Source organism: Acanthisitta chloris, unplaced genomic scaffold, assembly GCF_000695815.1.
Source record: "Acanthisitta chloris isolate BGI_N310 unplaced genomic scaffold, ASM69581v1 scaffold8930, whole genome shotgun sequence".
Taxonomy (NCBI): domain Eukaryota; kingdom Metazoa; phylum Chordata; class Aves; order Passeriformes; family Acanthisittidae; genus Acanthisitta; species Acanthisitta chloris.
Window position 1 is genome coordinate 38,258 of NW_008653325.1, and position 13,728 is coordinate 51,985.

Here is a 13,728-nt window from a genome sequence, read left to right on the forward strand (position 1 = left end):
TTCAAGTTTTTATTATGAGCTTGTCTGAAGCATCAACAGCTTCCTATTCAGACAGCTAAGGGATGGCAAGGACAGTACTTTAAGTTAGCCAACATTATCTGTAATTTAACAAACAGAAAAAATCCTCCCTCCTACCTAACAAAGCTTAAGAGGGAGCAGAGTCAGTTCTGTTGCTGATTAGCATTTCTCAGAATAATTCAGGGCACTGATAATTGCTGAATAGTAATTTTGCTTTAACTCTGCATACAGAGCTAAAAAAAGTACATACCAGCCAGGACACCAAAAATATTAAAGTCACTGATACCCAGGACTGACACAGCTGATAAATAAAAGTTTTCTACCACTGACAGTAGAATGGTAACAGAAAACATTTGGCAATTCAATTTTCTCAGCAGTTTCAAATCCTTAAGAGATAAAAAAGGGCATGTTTCTAAAGAGCTACTGTAAAGTCAGATCATGCTTTTGACCTTGTTTCAATCAACTTTATTTGGCATATTTGAAAGTTCAGATCCGTAACTACTTAAAGTTATGTGCAAAGATGCGCACAGAATTCGTATGTAAATATAAATTTTAATTTAGTGCATATAGTGAACTGTTAAAATGTTAGACATGACAGTCTTAAATATTTTCGCAACAGTAACTAATACCATAACGTGTGTGAAATGTACTTTACAGATGGACAGGGGAATGAAAAAATATGGAATCTTACCTGGATGAGCTTGTCTCATGTGGTAAGTCACTGGATATGGATGGGATTCTCCACACAATTCACAGATAGTGTCTTTTTCAGGTCCTCCCATTGCAAGCTGAGCCATCTCACCAAAAAGATTTCCCCTTGGCCTAGTCTCAACCTTTTCTTTTTTCTTTTTCTCTTTTTTAGCTTTTTTGCTATCCTTGTCACTTTCCTTCTTTTTCAACACTGCACAAGAACCAGGACTTGGAAAAATCATGTTTTGAGAAGCTGCTTTAATAGTTGCTAAAGAAATATCTTCCCAGAAAGCTACTAAGTGCTGCAGTGTTAACGGAAGAGGGGACTTGGATTTCATTGTGTGATGACTGGATGTATCAAAGGAGGTAGTTTCAGTTTTTCCATCCTCGCACTTCTCATGCAGAGGTGGTTCTTTCAACATTGAGAGGACTTTGTTTTTATTGATGCTACCCATTTTAGATATATCTGGCCCATGAGGTGAGATGTTGAACATGTTAAGAGCAGATGATATTTCCAATGAATGTCTATTTTTCAACTTGGTTTCCTTTTCCTCTGCAGGCTGTTGAGTAAGACTGCTTCGTATGGGTGCATGCTCTTTGGACAGTTCTGGATTAAACTTCAAAAAAGATGAGCATGCCATAGCATCATGAACTATTCCCTCATGCCACAGAAATGCAGCAAACACAGCTCTAGCACATTCTGCAACAGAAGGTGACATGGCTTGCTTGGCAGGCTCTATGGGCTTGGAGCCATCTCCTTTGAAAAGAAAGCTAGATTTTTCCTTTTTGGGTCTTGTGTGCCTACCAGCACATTTACGGCTCACTTTTGGAGATGCTCTCATGTCTTGCTCGTCCTTCAGTGGTGCTTTTCCTATGCTGAAATGAACTTTATTAGAACCATCATCCACACTTCTGAACTCAGTGTTGTCATCACAGGTGGTATCTGTGATGCTGTCAGTCTTTAAAGTACTTGAAGTACATACTTCAACTACCTCACTGTGAAGATTTTCTTGTACGACATGAGGGGAAGGTGCTCTATTTTCAGTTTCTGTAACAGGTTTTCCATCTTTTGCAATAATTTTTGGTTTGGGTGAAGTGGACCTCCCCCTTAAGGGTTCTGTTAGTGGCACTTTCTTTTTACGAAGCGTGTCTGGATCTAAAGTGTAAGAATCTGATTTGGAGCGTTCTCGAGGAGGATCAAGCTTTGTTTTTACAGGGGATGGAGCTTTCTGAGGTAGAGTTTTGTCATGGGGTGATGAGGATCGTGGAGAACTAGCACCAGATCTAACAGCTGTAAGTGTCTTTGTCTTTGGAGAAGATGACCGAGTTCCTGGGCCTGGAGATTCAGCTCTCAGACCAGTAGTTGTTCTTCCATCATTTTTTAGTGTTTGCAGAGTGTTATGATTTGGCGACAAAGATCTGCTGTGCGAGTCTGAGCGTAACTTTGCAGCATCTGATTTCAGCATAAGACACTCACTGGCAGATAGGCCTTCTGTATTTCTAGCTTTCTTCTGGTCAGCAGCAGCTCTATTCATTCGCACATCAAGCTTGGGTGACCTGCAGTCAGCTCTGTGTTTTGATGACATGTCTGATTTTCCTGCTGGAGAGACTGGTCTAGCAGCTCCTGTGAAATTCATTCGGTCACCTGTATAGTATATTTTATAATTAAATTCTTGTATGTTGACAGTGATGCCTTTAAAAATACAAAACAAGGACTAAAGACCTGAACACAAGATAAAGATCAAACACATGCTTCTGTTCACATCAAAATGAAAGGACACATGAAGGGATCTTTGTCTCCCTAGCATATTTTCAATACATTTATTCTCCCAAAGATACATATAAACAAGTGTTAGGAAAAATTTACAGAGACAAGACTATTATAGAGGTATCAAAAGGCACAGTTGACCATTTCCACAAACACTCGTAAAGGAAGCAGAATTTACATCCTTAGGTAAAATGCCAGCAGTTTGCTAAGTTTACCACAGTTGCAAGAAGAATCAAGGATTATTTATTTATTATCTCAACATGTGTCAGCCTGACTGCAACAAGAAATGTGCCTAAAGATCAAATGTATCACCAGATTCACTTCTTTTAATGCTCAAAAGTCAGAAATCGTAGTAAGTAAACACAGTTTTAAGGCAAATTGCAAACATTCGTAAAACTATTCACACATTGATAATCTGAGGCAGTCACCTTTTTAAGACCACAAACTATCAATGTGCTGTTACCACAACACAACCTACTACAAGAGAAAAACAAACACAATGCAACAACAACCCCACCTTTTTCAACCACTAAGCTAAACCACCAACTCTGGTCAATGATGTCCTCTTATTTTTATGCACTAATTTATTGTTCCCATGCACATTGACTTCGTGCGTACATTAATCTACAGAACTATAAAACCCCATAGGTACATTACATACAAAACAGGTATATGCAAATAAGTAGCTCTTTAAGCAAGCTGCTCCTAATACTTCTGTGAACACAGTCTCTCTTGGGGAACTGCATTTTGAAAATTAATACAAGCAATGTTGAAATTCCTGGCAAGCAATGCAGCAGTTAATGTAGCTGTCTCTCCACAAAGCCTGACACTGCAAACTTGAACACAGAGTTAAATCCTGATTTGAATGGGTTTTCATTAGCTAAACATGAAGAAGTTTCCCTAGTAAAGCTTGTAGAATTAGGACACAGTACTTTGAATTATTTTACTTTTCTTGGCATTGAAAAGTTATTTCTACTTGTCTGGGCAGATTTTTTGGGAAGCAACTACTTGGTAAAAATGAAGTCTAATCAGAGAATATTTGCAAATTTGAGCCTTGATTTCTAAGGGGAACAGGGATAGGCAGTCATCTTTTATCTGGTGCCTTCAGTATTGTGAAATCAGTGTTTACTTCCTTATGCATTATGAGATCTGAACCAACTTCATGCAATTCTCAATCACAAAGCCTTATCCCTATGCCAGAAAAATTATTGATGCAGTTCTTCTCCACTATTACCTCTCACAATACAAAAAATTATTTTTTGGAGCTAAGTTTAGCAACCCAGAGATTTCTTCGGGTTACGAAATAATTTGTATTATTTCGCTATCTCCATATTTAAGTACCTTATAATAAAACGAACAGCAACAAGTGAAGGGAATGAATTATACTGGAATGTTTAACAAGCTTGAAGGTTCTCAGGACATGGCAGGAGTTTACTTCTCTGGGCAGAGAAGAAATATTGTGTCTGTATTCAGGAATAATAAGCCAAACGTACACAGTAGAAATATAATGAGAACATCTCAAACATTGTTCTAATCAATTTTGAGAGACTAATCTGTCTTCATTCTTTTTTCTTATGTGTTCTATAATTATTTTTTATGGTGGAAGCGGAAGGAGAGAAATAGCATGGTACATTGTGGGGTATAAAATGACTGTTCTTGCTAAAGAAAAACAGAAACAATTTCTTAAATATCAGTCCAAGCATTTCACTTATGCCAGCTTAGCAATTCACCATTTCTACTGATGAGCTATTTCAAGATGTTTACTTTGTGATAAATTCCAAAATGCAAATTATAATTAATTTATATGCATTTTTCCTGAAACGAATAAAAAGATTAATTTAAGGTCTGCCAAATGAAAAAACACTTTAGATAGAACCTTTGACAGATTTCTTCATAAAAGTGAAAAAAAAAAGTGAAAAGATGACAATAATCTTTTTAGAGAACATAAAACACTTCAAGCCATTCAGCAATGCAGCAAATTTAAAGTACATGCACGATCAGTGAATATTAATCAGGAAAACATTCTAGAACAAAACTGTTTATGAATGGTATAACCTAACAGTAGCTTCAAGCAACAACAAGAAAAAAATTTGTTTTTTAAAAACAAAGGTTTGGATTTGCACAGGTAAATAATCCTAATTAGCATTCTAAACTATCAGCACTAAAGAATAATGCCCCAAATGAAAAACCACTTAACATAGCAAACAGCTTTGCCTGTAAGCAAAAGAAAAATAAAAATCCCAGATTGTTTCCCCTTTCTTCTCACATACTTCACTTGTTTGAAAACAGGTGTTATTAGATTACCAGTCACTTTCCTGTTTCCAAAGCAGAAAGACAGCTAGATCGCCTATCATGAAGTTGCTGCAACTCAGAAAGCAACACTGAATGGTTTCATCAAATGAGGTCCCAACAAGTACCAAACTTGAATGTTTGCTTTCAAAACATTATTAAGTGAATGAAATGAAAATGAATGGAAGGAGGAAAAAACCCAAACATTTTGCATGTACAAATCTGAATAACCTTGCTATGTTGGCATGCATACCCACCCTTCAGTTTGTGAGAGAGAGATGAAAGAGCAGAGGCAGGCCCAGCTACATCGCTACTTTTGTAAATACGCTCACGAGAAGCAAGGCAGCACGATGGAGTTTCTACAGTGGAAAACAGTTGCACAGAAGCAGCACAGATTCAATGGAAAAGCAGCAAAGATAAAAACAAGCATTTCAAATGATTTGCATCTCCATTGCTAAGCATTCTGAATTAACTGTTTATACTCCTACATTAGTTCTAAATGAGGAACAGTTACTACAAAATGCTTCCCCTGAGCTAAAAACGCTGTGGTTTCTGTATTAGTTTCTAGGATCTAAAAACGTAATGCCAATTAGATTTATGGCTTGTAAAAACCAGCAGTGCCTAGTTTTTGAACTGAACTCTGGTTTGAAATGTTAACTTTTAATCTGTAAATTCAGAGATGAATTACTTAGATCTTCAACTGGCCTTCCAGATGATCAATTTGTACATTCTTCAGTGAAAATTAGAGAACATCGAGACATTTGTGTTGGAAAGTCTCACTCATCACTGGAAAGAATGAAGAAAAATATATTAAACTGATCAAAACTATCTGTACCTCGACGATGTAATGTTTTGAAAAACTTCACTTATCTAATGTGAAGTTTCTCAATACAAGAGACATAACCAGCAGCAGAAGAGTGTCTATAAAACAGTATATACATAAAAAGAATCAGTATCAACTCTTGAAAACAGTTTTGCCATGAGAAAAATTCTGATGCAATCCAAGGTAATTTCAGCAGTCTACTGACACCAGATCTATTAGAAGTAGAGCTCCAAATGAAACTTGGAATGAGGTAAGACTGACTTTTAGTTTCAAGTCTATCGTTTTACTTTTCTATAATGTTTTAATTCTAATTTCAATTCCCATTTCTCCCTTTAGAAAGAAATAAGTCAAATTCTTACTGCATTAATAAAGTAATTAGCATGTTAGAAGATACCCTGTTTTAGACAGATCCCTTTATACAAATAGAATACTATAAGCATATTGAAAATAAGCAATTCAACTCTTTCACTGCTTGAGACATGTTCTGCCTGGTACTACATTTACTAACTTGTACACATACACACAGTAGCCCCCTCTGTCTTATCCAGTGAGCTATAGTCCTACAGACTCTACAAGGAGAAGGTGCTCTTCTGTTTGAAGAAAGAATTTAAAACAAGAGACTAACCTCTAATTCCTCAATACCATATCAGCATAGATTTAAGGACAATATTACCTACTTTTTCCACCTATAAACGATTTGGAGAGATCCAATACTAACTACACAGCTCTGAGTAACAGGATGTCACTTGACAATTTTTAAAGGTGAAATGCAGAAAAACACATTAGGAGCGCAAAATAGCAGTAGAGACAAACCTAAAAATGTCAATTTGATACACTAGCATTCCATCCTATGAATAAAGCAAAATCTTTACTAAATCCACTTTCATGAATGCACTTCATTCTTTCAGTTTATGACTGATAATATTTACATTTTATAATGCAACGTGGTGTATGTTGAACAATGTACTACTATTTGGTCATTTCAATGGGACAAACTTCCTTGCTGCCTGGGCAAACAATGGATAATTGGTCAGCCACAGGGACTGGTATTTTGATCAGGATTCCTTCTTTTTGAATCACCCTCAAAGACTACAAAGACAAGGCAAGGTCTGTCTCATGTCACATTTGAATGTGACAGCATACCTTTAGTCACACTTTTCCCTTCAACATGGAAATAGCTCCAGATTGAAAAGCTACACAATATGGAGACGTAAGACGCAGTTCAATTCCTATGGTAGGATACAGTATCCTAACAGCTGTGCCTAATTCCTCTGAGGAAACACTGGTAAATCGAACCAGGAGGGCAGGACATACCACTAACTGGTTCATATTAGCCTTTTTTACCCAAACTGTATAATAAACTGGTAAAATGTCACTGGAGAACAGAGATAAGCTAAAGTTTCTTCTGAAATGCCACTGCTTTTCTGCATGATGATGAAGGAAAGCACTGACCTGACTTTGTCATGCTGCCTAAGCAATGGATGTCTCTTCAAAAAGAATGCATTCCTCTTTCACTCACTGTTACTGACATGGAAGCTACAATACAGCTGTTAGCTGAATTTCCTCAAGTACTGCAATCAACATATTTTTTCAAATCCTGAAAATGCCATAGTTGGACAAGGGCTCTTTTTTTTTTCCTTTTTCTATAAGTAAAAGAATGTATTGAAGTAAAAAACGAATTCGAATATTAAATATTAAAAAAGGAGAAAAGTATTAGATACCATTAAAGTAGGGGAATAAGTGAGTGAATGAAAGCAAAAGCTGAAATGTGCTATCATCAGAAAAATATTAGCAAAATTCTTTACCCAAAGGTAGGGTTTGCAGGACCAACGCCTGAGCCACTTAAGTTTACTAACTGAATGAAGCATTCCTGTACTGCAAGGACAGGGAAAAAAAAAGAATTCTGTGATTTTGTAATTTGTAACCACAATTTTTGAAGATGCAATAAGCCAATTTCTAAAACAAACAAACAAACAAACAAAAAAACCCAAACAAAACCTTGACACAATTTGTGCTCTTCCACCAACCTTTACCATTCCAGTCCCTCAAGGATGGCTTTGGATTGACCTGGACAAACATATGCTTCATACCTCTCTTTGACTACAAAATATGGAAAGCCCAGGGTATGAAACCACTTAACTTACTGGCTCAAATTTTCAGAAATGATGCTTCAGCAATATGCAGCATATGAAAAACAGTTAAACCAGTTGTCCTTGGTTTAATTGATGATTAAGTTGTTTCAGCACAATATGGAAGAGATCAACATTACTTGGATGAGAGTATTCTCTCCTCTCATTTTACTGAAACACTACCAAGAAGGGTTATGTGCTCCACATGTGTGCTGGTCTTTTGTGCCCCCTCTACAGTTTAGAAAATGCAGAGAGAATCGCTGCAGCCAAAGCCAACAGTTCTAAATGCTCTTTAACTAGCACCTAGATGGGAAAGGAACAAAACCAAAAAGAAACCAGTAGCACAATACTGAAGGGATGTATCAGGGAACTCCTGACACGAATGACTGGAGCTGATCATACATGGCAGGATCATGTGCTGGGTTGCAGCTCCACAGCATGGACTGGCAAGGAAGCAGCCTGACAGGACACTCTACTGAACAGCAGCTCAGCACTGCAGCTTCTGCCTTGACCAAGATGAGTCAGGAGGCAGGAGCTCAGCAAGCTGCCAGGGCTGCAGTGGAAGTGGGAGAATGTGACAGATGACAAGTGGATCCAAAGCCTGTGTGGCCCATAAATCCATTCTTCATTTGCAGATGTGAGGACACATGGAATAAAGATCTAACACACTGGTGACTGCAAAATCTCACACTTCCCTCCCAAGTTCAGAGGCTCAACATCCAATTACCAAATTCTGGTAACTGATGCTGGACAGTATGTCAAGATCCCATTTCCCTGACTCGCCACATCTAAGGACTTATGATCCAGCACATACAGCTGAAGGTTGAGAAACAAGATTTTCCAATACTCTCTGGGTTTCCATGCTTGACACGTACTCAGAACTCAAGCAGAAATTTGAGTCTTCTGTGCTTTTTACCATGTTCAGAGACACATAAATCAGCAACCATTAATAATCTTGTGGCTATGGGAGGTTGCAGTCACAAGCAAATCTGCCACTGATGATCTTAGAAACTTCTCAGAAGGAAGTATAGGCAGGTTGAGACAGTTTTGGTGAAATATTCAATGAAGACAGATACATGAACTTGTAACCTTAATGGGAAAAAAATCCTTGCTAAGGTTTCAAGTCAATACAGCTGTTCCTTAATGCCATCTCTCTTAGCTTTTTTGCACTTTTAGCTGCATACATGACTGACAAGGAACTAAAACACGTGAGAAGAGCACTTTAATTTTGGCCATCCTTGCGGAAAAAAACCAATCTCTCAGGTTTTTTACCTTGCATAACCATGTGCGAAAATTAGCAAAAGGAATTAAGCAGGATAAAACAATCAATCCTTCATAAAATGCTGAGTAACAGCATTCCCCTTTCTTCTTTTATAATATCCCTTCTGCAACAAATTCTTTCACAAAACACACAGGGCAGATATTAGCTATGTATTTATGTTGTGAAAAGAATAACAGAGACACTATTTCTTCAAGCATTGTATCTGAGGAGGTGGTTGTCCCAAACTGTAGTATTTCCACAAAAAAAAAAAATAACCAGAAACTACTGGAGGATAAAAGGTTGTGACAAGCCCTTTCCCTCTTCCTTAAATGATTTTGGAAACCTAACCAAACTCCAGGTAGAGAAATAACTCCTAAAAATAATAATCCAGCTACAAACACTTCTGAAGGAAAACCACAACCTGCCACCAGCACAAAGTATGTTTACATGAGATCAACATTTTTCTTCCTATTATAAAAATCTAATTTAAGGAAATAATTCTAGAGGACATTCAGCATGATCCTAATTTTCCTCAGAATCATGCTTCTAAATCAAATTTCTCCCCATGGATGAACAGAAAATGCATGTGGTAGGCTGAACCGTTTAGGCTGACTTTCAGTCAAGACCAGTATTTAGTACATCATCTGTGCAGCCATGGAAATCTAGGCTGGCACAAGTTTTTTCAACTACTAGACTGTAAGTCCATTTAATACAGCACTTATTAACTATAAACATCCATTTTAATTTCAAAATCTGACTTTACTGCAGGAAGCACTTAAGGACAGACCACATAATTTGAAACTAAAACTAAGCAAGCCTGGGGCAAAAATTCAATTGACTTGATATGGACCCTTGGGATATGCTGTTTAACGTATTTAATTTTTAATTACACATTTGATAACAAGAGGTTATAAAGTATCGTGTACCGAATCGCAGTGAGCGCAACAGTATACCAATCCTGGTTGATGATTTCTGCCCTACTGGAAGGGCACATAACCAAATCAGTTGAGACTTTATACTAAGGTAAAATCCCCAATCAGACACAAAGTTTTCCCACTTCAATCATTCTTTGGTACCAGCACTCCCCCTTTCTGGCAAAAGACTTCCTTTTGAATCAGGGATCCTTATTAGAACACAAAACATGGATGTAGCTTAGTGAATACAGTTCATCTACATCTGTTGGACAGACAAATCCATTGAGCAAGATCTTGTTGGGCAGACAAAAATGCTGACAGCTTTTCTTTTCATACAGTATAGGTCTAAATGCTAACGAACAAATCATCTGAAATAAGACAGGGTTATTTTTGATGCAAAGCTGAATAAGAAACTCTGACTTTACTACTCTGAACAAGACAAGAGAACTAAGAGTGATGGGAAAGAATATATAATTGACAAATCATCAATGAGGATGTGCTGATGCCACTGGCAATCAGTTGTTTTATCTGAGTAATTTTTGGAATGTTCAGATTTCAGGAAGCTGATTTAAGTCCAGAATAACCACTGAAGATCACAGTCTGAATATTTCAGATAGTCTTTATAAAAGTGCTTTGCACATGAAGCACTTCACTGTCACTTCAATAAACTGAGCTGGAAAGACCCAGGACTGCATGGACAGAGACTGAACTGACCGACAAGGTCCCACAAGAAAGAACTGAGGCACTTCAGAAGGACAGTTTATTGGAGACAGAAGAAAAGTAGAATTCTTGTGACCCATGCTACAGCTGTTCTATATATCAGAAAGAATTTACTGTAGTATCAGTTTTCCATCACGAATGATGAGCTTCTGGTTTTCATTAATCAAAACCAAAACAGTTTCTTGTCCTCCTCCTAGTAATCAGGTTAGCTGGTATTCACCTCAAGGTGCAAACTTTCATGTCCATGCCAATCCTATGAGCAACCAACAGAAACCTACCGAAACCTTTCTTATGAGTAGTGCCAAGCTGTTCCAACTGTCCAGCTACAACCCTAAAGTTATGAGCAATGACAAAACCCAGAATTTAGGGGGCAAGAAAAGTTAATACCTATGAGCTTACTGCAGTGCATTCGTGATGCTAAAAGAATTATCAACCACTTGTACTATATAAAATATTTACCTTAATTATGAACCCAGAGTTGCATACAATATTGGAAATGCACTTTCATGACTTATCTACATTGAACGACACATATAAAAGCATTGTCAATATAAAAATTAAAGTCGAACAAGTATACTTCTTTAGGAGCATTACCTCACATGCTTCTGAATGATGAAAAACTTAAGAAAACCAAAACCAGAAAGGTGCATGGAGGGATGATTAGTAGCTGGTAAGCGACTGAGAATAGCAATGTCAAAGCTGCAGAAATGGACTGATGAGGCAGGTAAGGCTGACAAACTTACTCTGAAGCTGTGGCTGAGGCTGCTGGAAGGAAAGGGGTTGTCCGAACACAAATGGACTGTGGACTAGGGAAGAGGGAGGTTTTGCAGCTTGATCAAAGATGGAAGGAGCTGGGAGGTTTGGCCGTGACTGAATGGAATTCAGTATGGCACTCAGTTGGTCACCTGTAGTGGGTAAAACAATCAAAACTACAACCTGTTACCTGTCATTCTCCAGAAAGGCAGAGTAAAATGGTGCTCAATTAAGGTTTAAATGATGATAATAGAGAAAGCTCATAAATCTTATTTAGCCACATACAACTCTGGTTGTGGCTAAACATAAAAATATCACTCCATGCATGGCAATAAAATTACTGAAAAGTACAAGCAGGGTTTTTAAGGATCATGGATATTTTACTGCATTTTATTCAAAACATTTCAAAATAGAGAAGTATATTTGCCTTGCTAAAAAATGAAGACAGCAAAAAAAAAAAACCAAAACAGAAATCCCTAGCATTTCCAATAATACACACATGCAACAGAACATGCAGAAAAAGATTAGAAAAACTGATGAGAAGGGAAAGCTAACACAAAATTGGGCTTTGGCTAATGTATTTCTGTGCCAAGGCTTTGGTAAATATTTGTTCGCTTTTGCAAATACCTTTATTCTGTCATACTGTTTTTCAAGATCAGATTGAAGAACATTTAAAAATACCTCCACAAATACCACTAAGGAACTGGTTTTCTGAAGAGCTATATACATTTGTTTTGAAGCAAATGAAAGCCTTCAAAAAACTAGCATGTCAAAAATAGAGTTAATTTCTGAATGCCAATTCTCAAAGGACTCAGTGTGAGCATTAGAAATACATGATGCCTCAGAAAGAAGGCCACACCATGTCATAAATTGAAGTATACTTAGTAACATGAGACAGCAAGAGTTTGAGAGAATCTCAGATTTGAACCATCACCAGGCAAATCCTAACAATGTCACTTTATTCTGCAAATTCCTCTCATTTTGACAGCATTTGACAACACCTAGTAAAAAACCTATCAGCTAACACAGAATTTACGACTCACTAAGTGTACAACATTTTTGGATGATTATCAACTGTGTTTGCATGGAATCAGAGAAAGACCAGTGGGTGTATGAAACCCTGTGTTACCTAAGAACACCAGCATTAAATATAACTCCTTGATATTTTGGTTTCAAAATTGAGCAGACAGAAATACCAGAAAATTGCTGGAATGCCCTTCTAAGTAATCATCCACAGCAATCAATAATCAATTTTATTTCACTGTTTTGAAAATGGCATACCTAAAAAATGCTGGAATCTATACTTGGGCAGCAATCATTCCTATCTTAATAACCTAGATGTGATTGAGCAATCTGCTCTAGTGGGAGGCATCCATGGCAGGGGGGTTGAACTAAATGATCTCTAAGGTCCCTCCCAACCCAAATCATTCTGTGATTGACAAAGCACTATTATTCCTAAATACAAAATGCCTATTTCCTAAAATGAGTGATTATTTTAAAGGGAAGAACCTCTGAGAAGGGGTTGAGTCATCTGCCCACAGTAATAAAATATGGAAGTGGGTAAGGCCATTCATGAGGTATATTAAAAACTTGCCTGCAACGTAAAAAGCTGGAAGACAGAAGACATAGCTAAATCAAACAGAATGATTGTGGGAGTTGTCTTCTGTCTTGCAGGTAATACTGTAAACGTAGACCTGTAACAGGGGGATCTTTACATTTGACCAGTTGTTTGAAATGCTCATAGATGGTGACTGAATTTTCACTCAAACTAGGGCATCCCTACATGAGTTCTTGTAACAAACAAGCACCTCCAAAAGAAGTGATTTGTTCAGACTCTCCCCTACAAGATTGCGTTCGTGCCTTCCATTTTTTACTTTCCACAGAACTCGCAGCTTCTGAGACCTGACAGTACAAAAGACTGCATATAAATTATGATACACCTGAAGAACTCTATTTGGGGAAAATACTATCATTATTCTTTCAATATAGTTGCCAACAGCTCTTGGGCAATTTTGAAGGAAATACAGTACACAGAATGAATAGAATCATGTAGCTGAGTTGTTCATTCACACTAAACATCACAGCTTGTGGATAAGTTGAGAAAATAACGGGTATAAAATGGTATGGAATTCAGTGACAGGAGGAGCTTCCAAACTTTCTGTAACTGTATTATCTGGAATAAACACCTTTGAAACTGCTTCAGATATAGAAAAGAGAATCACAATGTCTTCAGAAACTACGACGCCTGTTAATACAGCATATTGATCTCTGAGATCTTATCTTTGGACAACACAGAAAAAAAAGTTGTTTTCCTAATATGCTTCTTCAGAAAAAGAATAGGTCATACTTTTGCACTATTATAT

At 37.3% G+C, this 13,728-nt stretch overlaps 1 protein-coding gene across 1 annotated transcript in view; it reads right to left on the reverse strand.

Annotated features, from left to right (window-relative positions):
- LOC103807781 (E3 ubiquitin-protein ligase MYCBP2-like) overlaps positions 1 to 11,515 on the reverse strand; it is a 43,619-nt gene extending 32,104 nt beyond the window's left edge. The window contains 2 exon segments of the mRNA XM_009080531.1: positions 710 to 2,353; positions 11,356 to 11,515. Coding sequence (XP_009078779.1) covers positions 710 to 2,345 — 1,636 coding nt within the window. The 5' untranslated portion in view covers positions 2,346 to 2,353; positions 11,356 to 11,515.
- Between the last annotated feature and the right edge of the window lie 2,213 nt (positions 11,516 to 13,728).